General features: G+C 36.1%; 1 protein-coding gene across 4 annotated transcripts in view; it reads left to right on the top strand.

The window, feature by feature from the left end:
- Positions 1-20,586, top strand: part of REV3L (REV3 like, DNA directed polymerase zeta catalytic subunit) — a 190,888-nt gene that overhangs the window by 156,474 nt on the left and 13,828 nt on the right. For all 4 annotated transcript variants that reach the window (XM_036871281.1, XM_036871282.1, XM_036871283.1 and 1 more), the window contains exons 24-27: positions 103-211; positions 2,078-2,284; positions 12,966-13,075; positions 19,200-19,314. In XM_036871281.1, coding sequence (XP_036727176.1) covers positions 103-211; positions 2,078-2,284; positions 12,966-13,075; positions 19,200-19,314 — 541 coding nt within the window. The remainder of the gene's footprint in view (positions 1-102; positions 212-2,077; positions 2,285-12,965; positions 13,076-19,199; positions 19,315-20,586) is intronic.

Consider the following 20,586-nt stretch of genomic DNA (forward strand, 5'->3'; position numbering starts at 1 on the left):
AAATGAGTTTCCAATAGAATTAGAAAGATTCCTAAAATTGCCTAGAATCTCTGTTCTGTGATTTGAGAAAGTATTTGCTTAATTTTTTTTTTTTCTTAACAGGTATGATGAGTTCAAATTTGGCTGTACCTCTCTAAGAGTACCTCCAGATTTACTTTACCAAATTAGGCATGATATCACAGTGTCCCCCAATGGAATAGCTTTTGTCAAGGTAATACTCTCTTATAAATGAAAGGTATCAACTGTGGCTTAACCTTTGGAGAGCTAATCGTTTAGATGTTGTTGGCATATAATACCAAAAAAAAAAAGTTTGCTTCAATATCTTATCTCAGAAAGTCAAAGATATAGGGACTCTTCTAAGAAATTTTTTTAATCATTTTTTTTAAAAAAATAGTAATCTTGTTTTGCATGAATTTAGGTTTAAAATCTTTTAATTATTAGATTTTAGTTTTTAATGAACTACTGCAAGAAATAAATGTGCCTATATACCTTCTGCCCTCTATTAGAATCTGGCAGGCTTAAGTAGCTATTTGATGATCACAACAATGTTAACTTATAAAGATTAAAATTGCCTTAAGGTGTATACTTTACTAATTGTTTTATATATTTTAAATTAAATTAAGACTGTCTTAGAAATAATGATATTCTAATGTATTTATTGATTGTATTTTTTAAGAAGATACCCAAACTAATAACAGAGTCCCTTTTTTCTCTCCCTTGTCTCCCCTCAAAAGAAGCTAAAAAAGCCTCATAAATGAATAAAGACAAATAGGAAGAGATCTAGGAGAAGATTATATTGCCTCTCATATGCCAACTTCATTCCTTTCTTTTCTATTTCCTTAGCAGTGAGTCTGTACTAGAATTGTGGGATGGTAGGGTGGTTGGTGATGGTAGCATGAACCCCACTAGCCCTCAAATTCATTCTGGTGTACTTAGCAAAAGTATCATCGTTCTCTACTAGTAAGAGGATGCTGTGTTTAAAGAGTACTATAAAATTAGCCATTTAGATATGAGGAAAATTTTTACCAAGTGAGTTCATGATATATTCCATTTTGGAAAATACTACTTTTAACATAATAACATATATTATGTCTTAATATAAACATTATGGCTGCTTCAGAAGGTACACAGAATGAATTAGAGGTTACAATATGTTTTCATTGTCACATATCTAGCAGCTTATTATTTTATCTCCCTTTAACAGCATTTTAAGAACTTGCATCTACATTTTGACCCAATGTGTAAAGCTTAATGAAAACTAGATTTTTTAATATTCAGGAGTGTGATTATCCTATTCCTGAGATTTTAATTGTTCAGTCCAACATGCATTACCTTGCACGTGTCTGTGAATCATCTTCAGAGTTAATACTGTTTTGTGGTTTTCATTCCTAGTGGAGTTCTCATAAATTCTCCCTAGTCTTGATTAATACAAATGATTTTTTTTTCTTTTTTTGGCATCAACAAATTTTATCACCTCACTATTCATCCCCTCTTCCAGATTGCTAATAAATATAGGCCGGAGGGGATGGCTTAGTGGTCTAAGCATCAGATTTGAAATACCTAGAGTCCCTGGAACTGCAGGTTTGAATGTCAGCAGAGTCAACCCAGCTCTTCATTCTTCCAAGGTAGATAAATGGAGTTCCATGCAGATTACTGTGTGGGGTCATTAGGATGAGATCTTTAAAAACTGAGGTTTGTTATGAGTGATACAAATCCCGTGTGTCTTTCTGAAAGAGTGGGGGTTTGGATCAAAGTTTTGACAAAATTTCCCTCTGAACTCATTATATGGTCTCTTATGTACTAGTTGGCATCCTCCTCCCTGGAGGTCTTTGAACTCACATAGTAGTGCTACATTAGATTTATAAACATTACAGGAACCTTTTAGGAGAAAAGTCCTCTTCAAAAGAAAGAAAATGTGATGATTTTATATTGATGGCCACTGGTCCTGTGGCCACGCTATTTTTCATATGTTTCAATTCATGACAGTTGGCCATTGTTATACTTTGTGCTTCCTTCTTAATTGTCTAAATCTATAATGTTTAAGGGATTTAAACATTCTTTTTTTCCTTTATGATAGCCTTCAGTAAGAAAGGGTGTGCTACCAAGAATGCTCGAAGAGATTCTGAAGACTAGACTGATGGTGAAGCAGTCGATGAAGGCTTACAAGCAAGACAGAGCCCTTTCACGAATGCTCGATGCACGTCAGCTAGGACTTAAGCTGATAGCAAATGTCACATTTGGCTACACAGCTGCTAATTTTTCTGGGAGAATGCCATGCATTGAGGTAAGTGATACAAGTCTATAGTTTTTTTTCAAAAGAGACTAAAGCAGCATTAAATGAATGCCTATTCATTAAACCATTTTGTTTTGAAACTTTAGACAAAAGGGTTTCATTTCCATAACATAGGATCAGTTTTTCTCAAACCAGGACTTATATATTGATATATACATATTCTTAGGAATTTGTGCGTTTTCTCTATGAGAACTCTTTGTGTTTTGTTCAATGATAATTTTAGAAATTAGCATACACATATTTCTGCATAATGTGGATGACCATATTGTAACCAATTACTGACAAGAGATTTCAGTGCCGCCTTTACAGCATTGTTTACAGTAACACTGGTACTAAATAATTCCTTTTAATGTATAGATAGAGGTCTGATGATAGTTCAGTTGTCTTCTCCAAATGTCAGAATAAAAACAATCATTCCATATTTACTAGTGTACCAGTAGATTATAAAGCAGAACCTTTCTTTTGCAGTGGTAGTTGTAATTAAAAGACACTTTTCATTAAACAAGACTAATTTCTTGTTATTTACTAAATTAGGGTGTTAATTTGACATGAATACAGTCAGTATAGTATGACAGAGTAATACAATAATTTACTAATGGTTGAGAAAGGAACAGAGTAGGCTTGTTTGCTTGATGATCTTTTCATGCCAAATGAAGGCTAGAGCATTGTGGTATACCATATTTGCAGTAGTTCAATAAGGGAAAAGCATTGGAAGAATCAAGTTCCCACAGAGCTCACAGTAGGCAAAGTAAACTCCAAAAACCTGTGAAAGGGACTTCCGGTTTCATGTCCAACATGTAAGAAACTGAAAGTCTCTACTCTGTCCTCACACCAAGTAAGCTGAACAGACAGAAAAATCAACAACTCTTCTTAGATCTGTCAGAGAGGTGAAGTCACAGGGTAAACTGCTGCCCCCAAAACTGAAGAGACCAACAAGTGTATACAGAGAGTCACAACTTACCAGAGCAGAAATCAAGAGCACAAATCTCTGTGAGAACCAGTGCCATGGTAGGGAAAACCGAACTATAACTGATGAATCGCTGGAGGCTCAGGGTGGACAAATCTGAGCGATAAAAACTCCAAAGGACCCAGTCATCAGGGTCCCCACACTTTTATGAATTTTACCTCTAGGAGCTCAACCAGGTTCTAACAGTGAATATGAGAAAAATTCCCTTGTGCTTCTGGCACAGAGAGAGGAAAAGAACCATTTTGAAATACACCAGAGCATTCTGTTTTTAACAAAGTCTGCCCTCAGGAGAAACTATTTAACCAGAGCTTAACCTGCTGGAGTTTTATCAGAGCCTAACTGACCTGGAGAAAGGGAAATACCCAACTCCAACTGCTCTAGCCTTCTACATGGAAGAAAAATACTGCAGCCCACTCTAGTCCCACCAAAGTGTCCCACCAGAGTGGGGTGAAAAACTGAAAATCACATGTGAAGTATACAGTCCAGAGGCACAGGTTCACTGAAAGACTGAGACCTACTCGTAGGACTAAGGAGCCTTTCCTCTCCCCCAACACCTTACCACCACATTACTAAAGGCCTATTTATAGCAGTTCCTTTTACCCAATACATCATGTCTGGCTATCACGAAAAATATTACAAGACTTACTAAAAGCCAAAAAACACAGTTTGAAGAGACAGAGAAAGCATCAGAACCAGACTCAGATAAGGCAGGGATGTTGGAATTAGACTGCAAATCTAAAACTATGATTAGGATGCTAAGAGCTCCCTCCAATAGCTAAAGTAGACAGCATGCAAGAACAGATGGGCAATGTAAGCAGAGAGGTGGAAATTCTAAGAAAGAACCAAAAAGAAGTGCTGGAAATCAAAAATCCTGTAACAGAAATGAAAAATGCCTCTGACTACTACACTGAACATGGCTGAGAAAAGAATCTCGGAGCTTGAGGAAATCTTAGCAGAAACTGCTAAAACTGAAAAACAAAGAGAAAAAAAGACTGAAAAAAAGAGATATCCTAAAACTGTGGGACAGCTACAGAAGGTGTAACATACATGTAATGGGAATTCCAGAAGGAGAAGAGAGAAAGGAACAAAAGAAATACTGAAACAATAATGACTGAGAATTTCCCCAAATTAATGTCAGACACCAAACCACAGATCCAGGAAGTTCAGAGAACACCAAACAGAATAAATGCCCCAAAAACTAAACCTAGGGACATCATTTTCATACTGCAGAAAATCAACACTAAATTAAAAATCCTGAAAGAAGCCAGAGGGAAAAAACACCTTGCTTATAGAGAAGCAAAGATAAGAATTATATCCAACTTTTCCTCAGAAACCATGCAAGCAAGAAGAAAATGGAGTAAACTATTTAAAGTGTTAAGAGATGAAACCCTTCAACTAGAAATCTCTACCCTACAAAATTATCATTCAAAAGTGAAGGAGAAATTAAGATTTTTCTCAGACAAGTAAAAATTGAGGGAATCTGTTGGCAGTAGACCTGCCTTGCAAGAAATGCTAAAAGAAACTCTTCAGTGAGAAGGAAAATGATAATAGGTCAGAAACCTAGATCAATACAAAAGAATGGAAGAGCATCAGAGAAGGAATAAGTAAAGGTAAAATAAACACTTTTATTTTTCTTATTCTTAATCTAACAATTAACAATTTATTCAAAATAATAATAGCAACAATGTATTTGATTATGTATGTTTATATACATGTATGTGTAAGTAAAATGAATAACAAATGGTACAAGGAATGGGAGGAAGGGATTAGGATTATTTTATTATAAAGTACCCACACTACCTGTGAAGTGGTATAGTGGTTTTGAAAGTGGTATATTTTAAGTAAATATAAATATTGCAAAATTTGGGGCAACCACTATAAAAAGTTTAAAAAAAATACAACTAATGTGTAAGAAGGAGAGAAAACGGAATCATATAAAATAGTCAAAACCACAAAAGGCAGTAAAAGAGTGGAAAATAAAAATAGGAACAAAAACAAAGGCAACACATAGAAAATAAAATCAGGAAGGACACGGTTGAACAACATAATCAACCGGATATAATGGACATTTATAGACTATTTCATCCAACAACAGCTGAATACGTATTCTCAAGCTCACCTGGAACATGCACCAAGGATAGACCACATTCTGGGCCATAAAGCACTTTAACAACTTTAAAAGAATAAATCATACAATGTCTGCTTTCAGATCACAATGGAATTAAACTAGAAATCAATAACAGAAAGATAGCAGGAAAATCCCCCAAATACTTAGAGATTAAGCAGCATATTTCTAAATAACGCATGGGTCAAAGAAAAAAAATCTCAAGAGAAATTTTTAAATATTTTGAACTAAATGAAAATGAAAACACAGCTTATCACAATTTGTGGAAGTCAGCAAAAACAGGAAATTTATAGATTGAATGCATATATTAGTGGGAAAAAGACCTAAAAGCAATCATCAACTAAGCTTTTACCTTAGGAAACCAGAAAAAGAACAAATTAAATCCAAAGCAAGCAGAAGAAAAGAAATAATAAAAACTACAGCAGAAATCAGTGAAATTGATTTTCTCAATTGATTTCATGTTTTCAGAGAACCCCAAAGCTAGTCTTTTGAAAAGACCAATAAAATCAGTAAACCTCTAGCCAGCCTAACTAAGAAAAAAAAAAAGAAAAGAGTACACAAATTGCAAATATCAGAAACAAAAGAGGGGACATCACTTCAGTTTCCATGGACATTAAAAGGATAATAAAAGAATATTATGCACACAAATTTGATAACCTAGATGGAGTGAACCAATTACTTGAAAGACATAATCTGCCAAAACTTGTACAAGAAGAAATAAGCAATCTGAGTAGGCCTATATCTATTAAAGAAATTGAATCATTAATTAATAGCCTTCTAAAACAGAAAGCACCACACCCAGATGGGTTCACTGCTAAATTCTACCAAACATTTATGGACGAATTATACCATCTCTCTACAGTCTCTTTCAGAAGATGCAAGCAGAAGGAGTACTTTCTAACTCATTCTAATTACCCTAATACCAAAACCAGACAAAGACATTGTAAGAAAACTACAGATCAATATCTCTCACGAACATAGATGTAAAAATCCTCAATGAATATTCGCAAATCAAATCCAAAAATGTCTAAAAACAGTTGTACACCACAACCAAGTGAGATTTATTCCAAGTATGCAAGGTTGGTTCAACATTGAAAAATCAGCTGAGAGCCATCACATCACATTCAGGTTAAGTAAGAAAAATCACATGATCATGTTAACATGCAGAAAAGGCACTTAACAAAACCCAATACCCATTCATGATACAAACTCACAGGAGACTAGGAATAGAGGAGAACTTTGTCAGTTTGATGGAGAATATCCACCAAAAAACCTGCAGCTCATATTATACTTAACCATGAGAAACTTAAAGCTTTCTCACTAAGGTCAAGAACAAGACAAGGATGTCCCAACTCATCACTGTTTTTCACCATCATACTAGAAGTCCTAGCTAATGCAATAAAACAGGCAAAAGGAAATAAAAGGTATGCAGATTGGGAGACTTCCCTGGCGGTCCAGTGGTTAAGACTCCACACTTCCAATGTAGGGGGTGCAGGTTCGATCCTTGGTTGGGGCACTATGATCCCACATGCCATGCCATGCGGCCAATACAATAAAAAATAAACCTTTCAAAAAAAAAAAAAGGTATGCACATTGGAAAGGAAGGTAAAACTGTCTTTGTTTCCAGATGACATAATCCTCTATGTAGAAAATCCCCAAAAAATGATGCACAAAAAAACCCTCCTGGAACTAATAAGCGATCATGTAGCAGGGTTGCAGGATACAAGGTTAATACACAGTGTATACCAGCAATGAACAAGTGGAATTCGAAATTTAAAACACAATACCATTTGTATTAGCACCCCCCAAAATGAAATACTTTGGTGTAAACCTAACAAAATATGTACCAGATCTATATGAGGAAAATCCCAAAACTCTGATGAAAGAAATCAAAGAACTAAATAAATGGGAAGATATTCCACGTTCATGGTTAAGAAGACTCAGTATTGTCAAGATGTTAGTTCATCCCAAATTGACATAGAGAGTCAATGCAATCACAGTCAAAATCCCAGCAAGTTATTTTCTTGATATTGACAGACTGATTCTAAAGTTTACATGAAGGGGAATTCCCTGGTGTCCTAGTGGTTAGGATTTTGGGCTTTCACTGCCATAGCCTGGGTTCAATCCCTGGTTGGGGAACTGAGATCCCACAAGCCACTCGGCCAAAAAAAAAAAGTTTACATGAAGAGGTAAAAGACTCAGAATAGCCAACATAGCATTAAAGAAGAATAAAGTCAGAGGACTGACTTACTATAAAGCTACAGTAGTCAAGGCAGTGTAGTATTGGCAAAAGAATAGACAAGTAGATAGATCAATGGAACAGAATAGAGATTCCAAAAATAGACCCACATAAATATAGTCAACTGATCTTTAACAGAGGAGCAAAGACAATACAGTAGAGCAAAGACAGTGTTTTCAACAAATGGCTCTGGAATAACTGGACATCCACATGCAAAAAAAAATGAATCTAGATACTAACCTTACACCCTTCACAAAAATTAACTCAAATTGTATCACAGACCTAAATATATAATGCAAAACTATAAAACTCCTAGAATAACATGAAAAAAATCTAGATAACCTTGGATTTGGTGATGTAACACCTTGGCTTTTTAGATGTAACACCACCAAAGGCATGATCCATGAAAGAAAGAATGATGAGCTGGACTTCATTAAAATTAAAATTTTCTGCTCTACAAAAGGCACTGTCAAAAGAACAAAAAGAGGGCTTCCCTGGTGGCGCAGTGGTTAAGAATCCATCTGCCCATGCAGGGGACACGGGTTCGAGCCCTGGTCCGGGAAGATCCCACATGCCGTGGAGCAGCTAAGCCCGTGTGCCACAACTACTGAGCCTGAGCTCTAGAGCCCACGAGCCACAACTACTGAGCCCGTGCACCTACAGCCTGTGCTCCACAACAAGAGAAGCCACTGCAATGAGAAGCCCGCACACTGAAACGAAGAGTAGCCTCTGTTCGCTGCAACTAACGAAAGCCCAGCAATCACTCTCCTTGTTATTTACCCAAAGGAGTTGAAAATGTATGTTCACACAAAAACCTGCACACAGATTATCATTATAGCAGCTTTATTCATAATTGCCAACATTTGGAAGCAACCAAGATGTCCTTCCATAAGTGAATGGGTAAGTAAACTGTGGTACATTCAGATAGTAGACTAGTATCGAGCACTAAAAAGAAATGAGCTGTCAAGCCACGAAAGACATGGAGGAAGCCTAAATGCATATTACTAAATGAAAGAAGCCCATCTGAAAAGGCTGCATACTGTGTGATTCCAACTATATGACATTCTAGAAAAGTCAAAACTATGGAAACAATAAAAAGATTAGTCATTGTTAGAGTAGAGGGGAGGGGGAAAGATGAATAGTCAGAACACAGAGGATTTTTAGGGCATTGAAACTACGGTTGACTCTTGAACAACACAGGTTTGAAATGCCTGGGTCCATTTATATTTGGCTCTTTTTCAATAAATACTGTATTATAAGATGTTTATATCTAGTTTCAAGTTTGTATATTTTTAGGTAACATTAAAAAATACTTTGTCAGTCCTAGGGATTCATATTATTACTCACATTAGAAAAACACTCATCTAAATGACCTGATAGAAAAAGTGGAAATTATTTTATTAATAATGTAGAACCAGAATAGCAAATCTTTTCTTAGGCCATTTCCACATTCCACTAATATTTTTCCTACCTCTCAATTTAAAATTTGTTTATTAATGTATTTTGTAGCAAAATAATACAGAAATTAACATTTCTTTTTAAACTATATAAATATTCGGGGGGGTGGGATAAATTAGGACTTTGGGATTAATTTATACACACTACTATATGTAAAATAGGTAAACTACAAAGATCTACTGTATACAACAGGGAACTATATTCAATATCTCGTAATAACCAATAATGGAAAAGACTGAAAAAGAATATAGATATATAATTGAATCACTTTGCTGTATACTTGAAATTAATACAACATTGTAAATTAACTGTACTTCAATTTAAAATATATATATATATGTATGTGTATATATTGTGTGTGTGTGTGTGTGTGTGTGTGTGTATATATATATATATCCTAACCTTAGAATAAGTAGAATTTGGGGGTTTTGATCTGGCAGTAGAAGTTGAGGAGTGGAGTTCTGCCAGGAAGTACGCTACTACCTAACATGTTGAAAACCGACTGCCAAGCAACATCTGCCTCCTTGACCCTGGACTTTTCAGATATCCTGAGGTTAATGACTGCAAGCTTGCATTTGGCCCTTCTTTACATGCCAACATCACAATTTAATAATGTTAACTTATTTATGAAGTCATTAGTGGATAAAGCTGTCAACATCACAGAAAGGGTCTCTCATGAACATGTCAAAAGTTAGCTCCAGTGGAGTCAAAATGGAAGCTACTGTCTTTAAAGGCAAATAGACTACTGACTATGGCCGTGTGCTTTCCTTCAATGAACACACAATCAAATATATTTGACAGGGGTTCCCTGGTGGCACAGTGGTTGAGAATCTGCCTGCCAATGCAGGGGACACGGGTTCAAGCCCTGGTCTGGGAAGATCCCACATGCCGTGGAGCAACTAGGCCCGTGAGCCACAACTACTGAGCCTGCACGTCTGGAGCTTGTGCTCCGCAACAAGAGAGGCCGCGATAGTGAGAGGCCCGCGCACCGCGATGAAGAGTGGCCCCCGCTTGCCGCAACTAGAGAAAGCCCTTGCACAGAAACGAAGACCCAACACAGCCAAAACTAAATAAATAAATAAATAAATAAAAATAAAGGAATTCCTTTAAAAAAAAATTTGACAGTACCACCAAGATCACATAAAATATGCTAGATCTAGACTATCAAAGAGAAAGACAAGACTTTGTAAGCAAGAATTCCTATAAGAATGCAGAGAATGAGTAATGTAGCTAATAGTTGTAGGTTAACGTTTCTGTCTCAGCTCAACACTGTCACTGATGTGTTTATTTCATAAATTAAAAATTTTATGTCTTCACATTTTTCTCCTAAACTATTTACTATTCGTGATAAAGCTGTATATACACATACATGTATATCTGACAACTTTTTCAACTGGCTGTTCATTGTCTCTTTTTCTTTTTTTGTGAGATGTAATTGACATAACACATTATATTAGTTTCAAGTATACAACATAATGATTCAATATTTGTATATATTGCAAAATGATCAATATCATTTAGACCACAATAAGTCCAGTTAACATCCCTCACCACACATAGTTACAATTTTTTTCTTGTGATGAGAGCTTTTAAGATCTACTCTCTGAGCAACTTTAAAATATACAATATTATTATTAACTATAGTCACCATGCTGTACCTTACATCTCTAAGACTTATTATTGTATAACTGGAAGTTGGTACCCTTGACCACCTTCACCCATTTCTGCCCCCCCCCGCCACCTCCTGCTTCTGGCAACCACCAGTCTCTTCTCTGTATCTATGAGTTCAGTGGGGTTTGGGGGTTTTTTTTGTTTTAGATTCCACGTATAAGTGAGATCATAAAGTATTTGTCTTTCTCTGTCTTATTTCACTAAGCATAATACCCTCAGCGGCCATCCATGTTGTTGCAAACGGCAAGATTACCTTCTTTTGTATGGCTAAGTAATATTTCATTGTATATAAACCCCATTTTCTTTATCCATTCATCCATCAGTGGACACTTAGCTTGTTTCCATGTCTTGGCTATTATAAATAATGCTGCAGTGAACACGGGGATACAAATTATCTTTTCCAGTTAGTGTTTTTGTTTCCTTCAGATAAATACCCAGAAGTGGAATTGCTGGATCATATGTTGTTCTACTTTTAATTTTTTGAGGAACCTCCATACTGTTCTCCATAGTGGCTGCACCAATTTACATTCCCACCAACAGTGCAGGAGAGTTCCCTTCTCTCCACATCCTCACCAACATTGTTTTCAGAGAATTTTTACTTTAAGTATTTTTCTTATTATGACTTTTCAGGATCCCAACCATTGCCTAAATTGTGAAATCAATTAATTTCCTCTTTTTAAATCCAGTCTCTTGGCCCTGTAATGTTTTTCAAATTAGGAACTATGACACAGTCGCAGAATCAGTTTTAATGTAATTGCCACTCCTTTCTTCTCTCCCACTGCTCCCCCCCCCCTCCCCCGTGCCCCTCCCTCTCATGCCTCTAAGTCCTTCACACTGCGTGGACTTCAGGGCCAGCTGCAAAAAAGAGTTCTGATTCTTCCAGATATAGCTTAAATGGGTCAGACTAGACAGCAGGAGGCAGACATTTGGGACCAGTATATGTGTGTATTTGTATGTGTGTATCTCAAAAGCATACTGGACTCTAACACTATGGCTCACCCATTTAGCTATTTGCTGCCACGTATTTTTATCTTGTGTGAAAGTGGCAAAAGATGACAGATTGAATATTTTATTCAAACTTGAATTTCAATTAGGTGACATGATTTTTTTTTAATGTATTAGGCTATAGTTCATATTCTCAAGGTTTTCTAATGCACTAAAGGTCTCAACAGGATTCATGATCTTAATTTAAAACCCAAATTAAGTTTCTGCTATCAGTTTTTTATTTATTCCTTTGTTCATACACTTAATATTTCCTGTGTAACAACTTTAAACAGGCTTTTAAAATAAATGTTATTCAATCCTGCATTTAGTTCAGATAATTCAGACTTTACAGTAAAAGGGGAAAGATCATTATAAATACTGTTTGCGTCTTAATACAAAAGAAAATGTGCATAATTCTTATTTTAAAACTTTAAAAAGTAATGTTCCATTTATGCTGAATGGCAGTTTCCCCAACCCTTAGCTTTAATGAGTTTGATAAATGAAGCAGCAGTGCTATACTAGTCTCCTTAAGTTCTTTAACTATGAAATATAATTAGCCTGCTTCTCATATTTGTCAAGATCCACCATCTTCTTGTTTTGTCAACTCATGCCATGATCATTGTTAAAACTCACCAGTCACCAATGAAAGAACTTAGACATGTATCTGCCTACTTGATTTAAACTGAACCCTTGTAATATATTTTCTATCATACAATTATGCATTTTTCCTTGTATCAATATTTAATATCATCTAAAAAATATGTATAACCAATCACTGAGATATAGGTTCAGCATAAGCTTTACTGATACTGAAAGAAATTATAACACTCCAACAGAAAAATTTTGAAAGACCCACATGCACATACATAGTGTAATTTCCTGCCTAGTTGGTTATAAAGGCATTTTAGAAAGTCCTTGAGTAAATAAGGCTTATTCTTCTAGGATCAAATGTAGCTATGTGTATAGTGCAGTCCATTGTACTCACTGATACACTCACAGGCAAGTCTGTATATTGATTGGTTTCTTTTAAATTATTCATTCATCTCATTTTCTTCTTGAGTACTTGTAGACAGAATGATGGCACTGGTGACTTTTTTTTTAATGTTCTTTTCTCCTTGTTTCATTTTTAGAAATATTTAATAATTAAAGTTAAGTATTATATATTAAAGTCTATTGTCTTATACTAAACTACATTAAGAAATTATTTTCAATGTGTTTGTACCAACAGGTTGGTGATAGTATTGTTCACAAAGCCAGAGAAACCTTGGAACGAGCTATTAAACTGGTGAATGATACCAAGAAGTGGGGTGCTAGGGTTGTATACGGTGATACTGACAGGTAATGAACTTTCTGTTTTGTAGTTGTCTTTTTGCATCTCCTCAGATACTCATTTCAGTGTTTGAAATGGCTTAAGGGTAATCCTTCCTAAAAATAGAGTTCTACCTAAGTTCTTTTCAGTCCTTATGATCTTGTGATTGGAGTTAACACAGGTCCTGATTTACCAGATATGATCTTAAGAGACAGAAAATGTGTATGACCTGAGCCACAGAGTGCGAAAATTCCCAAGGCATCCCTCCAGGTAGCCAAGTAGATAGGGATCTGTAAAAACTGTATACACAGCAGTCTAATCTGTTTAAAGAAACAGCTTTTGATGTGAAGAATCCCTCAGATAGCTGCAGCTCTCTGAATTTAAATATATATCTTAAAATAATCAAACTGTTTTTGAAAGACAGTTGCCAAAGATGTGAGTGGTTAACTTTTCACTGGGCCCCAAAATCTGTTGACCTTCTTCTATAAACAGTGCAGATTCTAGATACATTTTCCATTTGATTCCAGAGGCTCACAGACTTCATGAAGCCATCGTCCTGAAGCCCATTCTATCCAAAGGATAGACTTGCCTTTAAATCCTGAATAACCTCAGCCTGCTTGCTTGCTTTGATATTTTTCAGGGCCCAGTTATTTATGTAACATCTTATTTATAAGACTTATTAAAATTTTTCTAGAATATAGGTATTATGCAAATTTCTTAGAGTCTGAAATTTTTTTCATATTGAAGGCTTAGAGTCACAGTATGATCATTCTAAGAGCACTTGCCTCAGGAGCTCTGATCACTTTACAGTGCAGTGGAGCAAGCAGAGATAATGCTTCTAATCACTGAAAATAGCTTCTAGGTAATCTTTAAACAGCATTTAATCTTCTCCGGTTTTTTAATGCACATACAATCAGCATAATCATATTAATGCTGAATGAGACCTTTCCTCCTATAGCAGCTTCATTATCAGCAGGTGGGGATAGTTCCAAGTTATCCAGGCCCCAGTTATCCATAGTCTCTACTGTTCCCCATCAAAAGCCACTCCTCACTTTGACTTTGGGTATTTCACTGCTCTGTAAAACCACTTCTGCTGAATAGTCTAGCCAAATAAAAATTACTGGAACATAGTTTTTCACCTTGTTAGCAGAGCTCCTCACAAAATATTTAGGGAAGAGGAGAAAGTTAAACTTTAAATTGTTGAGTTTAATTCAGGGTTTAAACACGTCAGTAGTTGACAACACGCACCCAGAAGCAGAAGTTGGCATGATTCTGACTGTAAGATTTTTAGGAATTCAAACAAACCAAAAAACACAGACTTAGAATGTCAGAGCTGGAAGAGGACTTTTAGGTCAGGAGTTTTCATGACCTAAAAGGGTTGGGAGAAAACCCTAGGGGGCACATTCTCAGATGCTACTTAAGAGCAGATTCCCCTGGAATAAGAAATTTGTCTAAGATTGCCCAACTAGTTAGCAGTGGAGCCATTAATTGGTATCTCTCTACATAAGACATCACAGGTTTTTATTATTCTAATCAAAAAAGTGTAGGGACTTCCCTGGCAGTCCAGTGGTTAAGACTCTGCACTCCCAATGCATGGGGCACAGGTTTGATCCCTGGTTGGGGAGCTATGATCCCATGTGCCACACAGCACAGGATAGATAGATAGATAGGAAGGAAGGAAGGAAGGAAGGGAGAGAGAGAGAGGGAGAGAAGGAGAAAGGGAGGGAGAGAGAGAGAGAGAAAAGAAGGAAAAGAAAGAAAGAAATTGTATTTGCAGATGTGCAGTATCTTTTTTTTTTTTTGGCCGCACTTCCCCACTTGTGGGATTTTAGTTCCCCGGCCAGGGATCAAACCCGGACCCTGAGCGGTGAGAGCGCTGAGTCCTAACCACTGGACTGCCAGGGAATTCCCTGCAGTATCATTAGAGCTTTTGATTACCATTCACCATCTGATTCATTCAACAAATGTTTACTGAAATACACTGTATGAGGGCGGTTCACTCTAGGGCATGCATTCTCAATGGTAATAATACTGCCCAGCAGTGTACAAGTTGGTCCCCAAGGAGCAAAGAAGTACAGTGGGTTTTGGCCCTACAGAGCTCAACCCTACCCAACAACATTTTAATCCTTAGTAATTATTTTCTCTTGTTAAATTTACTTTTACCTTTTTTGGGCGGGAGGACAATAATGATAACATACTGAGAAGCACTGCTCTAGGGATAATAAATGTATCCTTGGTGGAGGGAAAGAGTTCTTAACCAAGAGTGAGATCTGGGTTCTCTTTCTAGCTGTGCTCCTAGCTGATTGCATGGCCATCAAAAAGTCGCTTAGCCTCCCTGAGGCTACCGTCAGAATGAAGGAAATCTGATACATGATGAAGAATGACCATTGCCTCCCTCCAGTTTCAGGACTGCTGACTTTATGAATCTTGGAGTCTAGCTAAGGGAGATTGGTTAACAAAGCATCAAAATTACTCTGTTAGAAGGGTGTTTCTCTCTCTAGAGCAGTTATGCATTATTGTCCATTTAGACAGTATAAATGTAAACACCCTGAATTTCTTTATATTGTAGTGGTCCAAACAATTATTCTATATAATAGTGGTTATCAATAATATTTATCCCACCCTAGTGGGATAGACCTACTTCCATCAGTTATTGAAGCTCTCTGTAGTAGTGATTCTCAGGCAGGGTAGGGAAGGACGTTTGACAACACACATACTGCCGAGGCAGCAGAAGGGTGGTGGGGAACTAGAACAAAAATCTCTTGGGAAGTTCATCTGAGTATAATTGAGAAAAGCCTCCTAGGTGATTCTAATATCCCCACTTAACTCCCCACCCCATGTGAAATGAAAATCACTGCTTTAAATGTGAACTTGGATCTATCAACCCAAAGATAAACATTATTTAACTACATTAAAAGCACCAGTAACAGACAAATAGAAACTTTTTTTTTTTTTGGCTGTGCCACACAGCTTGCAGGATCTTAGTTCCCCGACCAGTGAAAGTATGGAGTCCTAACCAACTGGACCATGAGGGAATTCCCTAGAAACTTATTTTAAAACTGTCTTTCTCTTTGTAGGCTGGTCACCTACATTCTGTTAAGTGACCCAAAACTTCCATTAATCCTGGTCAGCTCTCTTGAAGCTTAGCTCCAACTAAAACTAGCCAAAACAGCACAGATGAACTCAAGTAAAACCCCTAACACTACTAGGTAAAATCTCAAATATATACCCTATAATAACTTTTAAGATGTAAAGTATGTGTACCTTTAATTTTTTATCAACTTTATCAAGGTATAATTTTTAACAAAAAAGTGCATAGTTCAATATACAAAATGTATAGACCCATGTAATCAGCTGCCACCCCAGTCAAGATATAGAATATTTCTATCACTGTAGAAAGTTCTGCCATGCTCCTTTGCAGTCAGTCCCTCACTTTCATCCCCTACCCCCAGGCAACCACTTACCTGATGTCTATTACCATAGCTTAGTTTCTCTGTTCTAGAGCTTTATAGAAATGTGTGTAGAAACACTTCAATTCATTATTGCATCTGAACATTTTAAGCATAATCTTTTTTTTTTTAAGTTTGGCATATACATCTAAAGTTAAACATACCCTTAGCATGACTCAACAATCCTACTCCTTGATATTTACCTAAAAGAAATGAAAACTTAGGTCTACACAAAGACTTGATGCACCTCTTCACTGCAGTTTTATTCTTGATAGTCCAAAACTGCATACAGTCCAAATGTTCATCAACAGATGAATGGATGAACAAATGTAGCATATCCATACAATGGAATACTATTCAGCAATAAAAAGGAACCAGTTACTGCTACTTTAGCAACATGGGTGTATCTCAAAAATATGCTGAGTGAAAGAAGCCAGACATGAGTATGTACTGTATATTATATAAAATTCTTGAAAAACAAAACTAATCTATAGTAATTGAAAGCTGGTCATGTGTTGCTGGGAGTGGAGTGGAGAATTATTGCAAAGGAGTACAAGGGAACTTTATGGGGTCATGAAAATGTCCCTATATCTTGATTCCGGTGGTAGTTACACAAATATATTAATTTTCTAGGGCTGTCACAGATTTGGTAGCTTAAGCACAGAAATTTATTTTCTCACAGTTCTGGAGGTTTGAAGTCCAAGATCAAGGTGTTAGCCAGTAGCTGTGGTTTCTCCTGAAGCCTCTCTCCTTGGCCTGCAGGTAGCCACCTCCTCACTTTGTCCTCACATGATCTTTCCTCTGTTCATGTGCATTCTTGGTGTTTCTTTGTGTAATTTCCTCTTATAAAAACACCAGATTAGGCTCACCCTAACCACCTAAATTAGAGCGCCATTTTAACTTAATCATCTCTTTAAAGGCCCTATCTCCAAATACAGTCACATTCACAGTGGGGGTTAAGGTTTCAACGTATGAATTTAAGGGGCACAGTTCAGCCCCTAGCAAGCCTATACGTTTGTCAACATTCATGGAACTGTACACTTAGAATGAGAATGTATTCATTTTATTATATGCAAATTATATCTCAATGAAGTTGATTTTTTAAATAATCTTTCAAAAGGAAATGTTGTAATAATCTGTTTTTTTTTTTTAAAGGCTATACTGGTATAATGAGCATCAGATGGGCCTAGAAAGAAACTATTATAAAAAGCTTTAGGTGGTTCAGAATATAGCCTAGCTTAAAAGTATAATTAGCTATCTAAGGCCTATTTGTTGTGCCTTATGTTAAAATTAATTCAGATTGATAAATTTTTATTTTCAAGGCCTTAAGTAATATTAAATAAATACTCCTTAAGCTTTTCAGATCAAACTCTAACACAAGTACTATCTGCAATATTGGCAGAGAAAGAGCTTTTCAAAAAAAACCATCCAAATGAGATTGAAAGTCCAATATAAAAGCATTTTAAGAAATAATAAGATTGGTTTATGTGGCTCCAAGAATCTTAAAGTCCATGTTTCAAGAAAGTATTCATTTCTACTATTTAATGTCTTTCCACTAAAGTTATAAATGAAGATCAGCTTTATAATCTCTCTTCCTTAAGTATATTTATTTGCCATTACTTCTCTTGGTCTCAGATTGTGGTATATACTGAAATGTAAAGTGCTATTACAGAGTTAGCTGGATTATATTAGGAAAAAATGTCCAATACTTTTATCAGTTATTTTTTAGTATTTTTCATATTAGAATTTTTTTAATCCGTATTAGAAATCCTTCCCTCTTGACCTGCGTATACTGATGGTGGGATTGTATGTCAGAAATATCTTTCTGGACTTCAGTTTCACATTATCTTTCAAAAAATATTTTTAGTATATACCACTTATCTAGAAATTCCTCTTCTAGGAATTTATTCTAAGGACATAGCTTGCCAAGTTATTATTATATATTAAATATTAGAAAAAAAATTTAATGACTTAGATTTCCAGTGGTAGGGGTTTGGTTAAATTATACTACATCCATACATTGAAATACAGTACAACTGTTAAAATAATGTAAAAGAACTAAGTCACATGGGAAAATGTTCACAATATACCATTAAATGAAAGGAGAAAGTTATCAAACTGTGTAATCTGTGATCCCAAATGAGAAAAGATTTACAGATGTACACAAAAGGCTTCTAGTGTCTTTTTTCTGAATGGTGAGATTATAAATGGCTGTTTTCTTTGTGCCTTTTTGTGTTTTCTAACTGTTCTTCTATGAACATATTTTTACAAAATATACATGTGTTCTTTTCTAAGTTGGGTGGTTCTGGAAGGAAATTCCCTCCCATATCACAAGTAAATTTTCCATTTCTTTATAGTCATCATCTTTTATTTTGTGACTGACATAATTGTGTGTCATGGAAAACTGTAAATGTATAGGAATGACCCAGGACCTTCTTGGCAGCTGTGATAGCTGTTCTGTGTGTAGCTAAACTAGAAACATTAGATGTCTTGAAGATCTGTAACAAGATATACTGTGAGCACACAGGAAAGTGTGACAAAACAAGAAAACTCAGGTAGGGAGCAACTTAATAAGGAAGAATAAGGGGGAAAAAAAAGGTTTTCCTTGGTTTTAGAGTATTATCCAGGAAAGTTACTATGGATGAGATTTTTTTTTTGTTACAATGCCTTTCTCATTACCCTACTTTATTTTTAATCCTCTTAGTATGTTTGTGCTACTGAAAGGAGCCACTAAGGAGCAGTCTTTTAAGATTGGTCAGGAAATTGCTGAAGCTGTAACTGCTACCAATCCTAAACCAGTGAAACTGAAGTTTGAAAAGGTAAGAGAAATGTAATACTACTAACCACATATAAAATTCACATACCTTCTGTAGATTTCTGACTTTTTCAATACATTTTCAGATTTTGTAATGGTATATGGGTCTGTGAAAGTGTTAAATTTAGAGTATTTTTCCCTTATTTTTGTATAATTTTCTCAATTTTTTTTGTAATGTCTTATATAAAGAAATGAAAAGACTATTCCAGTTAACTATTGCTGTGTAACCCCAAACTTAATGGTGTAAAACAAGCACCATTTTATTGAGCTTACAGATTTTTATGGGTCAGGAATTCATGAAGGGTGCAGCTGGGATGGCATGTCTCTGCTCCACAATGTCTAGGTCCTTAGCTGACAGCTAAGGACTGAAATCACCTGAAGCTTGCTCACTCTCATGTCTGGGGGTTGATGCTGGCTGCCATTTGGGACACGAGGTGGGGCTGTGAGCTGGAACACCTACACTTGGCCTTTCCCTGGGGCTACTTGTTCTTCCTCACAGCATGATAGCTGAGTTCTAGGAATGAACATCCCAAAGAGAACCAGATGAAAGCTCTTTTGCTTTTTATGACCTAGTCTCAAAATCATATAGCATCATAGCCTGTCTAGATTTGAGAGGGAACACAGGTCCCCTTCTCTTAATGGGAAGAATGTCAGAGTCACATTGTGAGAAGGCTATGTGGGATGGAAGATATTATTTCTTTGGAGAATGCAGTCTGCCACAGGACCTTCGACTGTTTTCACTTTACTTTGGATATGAAATATGCATTTAGTTCTTTCTATATAAAAGATACTGAGCTAGGAGAGGTGTGGAATGCAAAGAAGCATGAGACACAGTCCTGCTCTCTAAGAGCCAATAATCTAAAAGGAAAGATTAGAAATGTATGTAAATGATCTTTCATTGTAAACTTAGGAAGCAGTCTCTCTAAGCACTGTAAGAGTACAAAGAAAAGGAGGTATTGTGTCCTCCTAGGCTGGATGGGGAGACTCCATGTAGGAGGTATACATTGCATTCTGTCTCAGAAAATGGTTAGAATTTCAGTAGGCAGCCACGGTGCTGCAGTCATTCTGCACAGAAGAAAATGGTATATAGAAGGATATGGAGTTGGAAACGCACAACATGGGAATACAGAGTAGCAGGAGAGAAGTCTGGAAAAATAAAGTTAAGATCAGATTATAGAGTGTCTTGAATGCCAAGCTAAAGTGTTTAAACTTTATTCAGGAAAGTTTATCAAACAAAAGCATGACAGAGCTTTTTGGGGAGGACTGGCCTCGCAGT

The sequence above is a fragment of the Balaenoptera musculus genome, chromosome 12, assembly GCF_009873245.2.
Source record: "Balaenoptera musculus isolate JJ_BM4_2016_0621 chromosome 12, mBalMus1.pri.v3, whole genome shotgun sequence".
Lineage (NCBI taxonomy): Eukaryota > Metazoa > Chordata > Mammalia > Artiodactyla > Balaenopteridae > Balaenoptera > Balaenoptera musculus.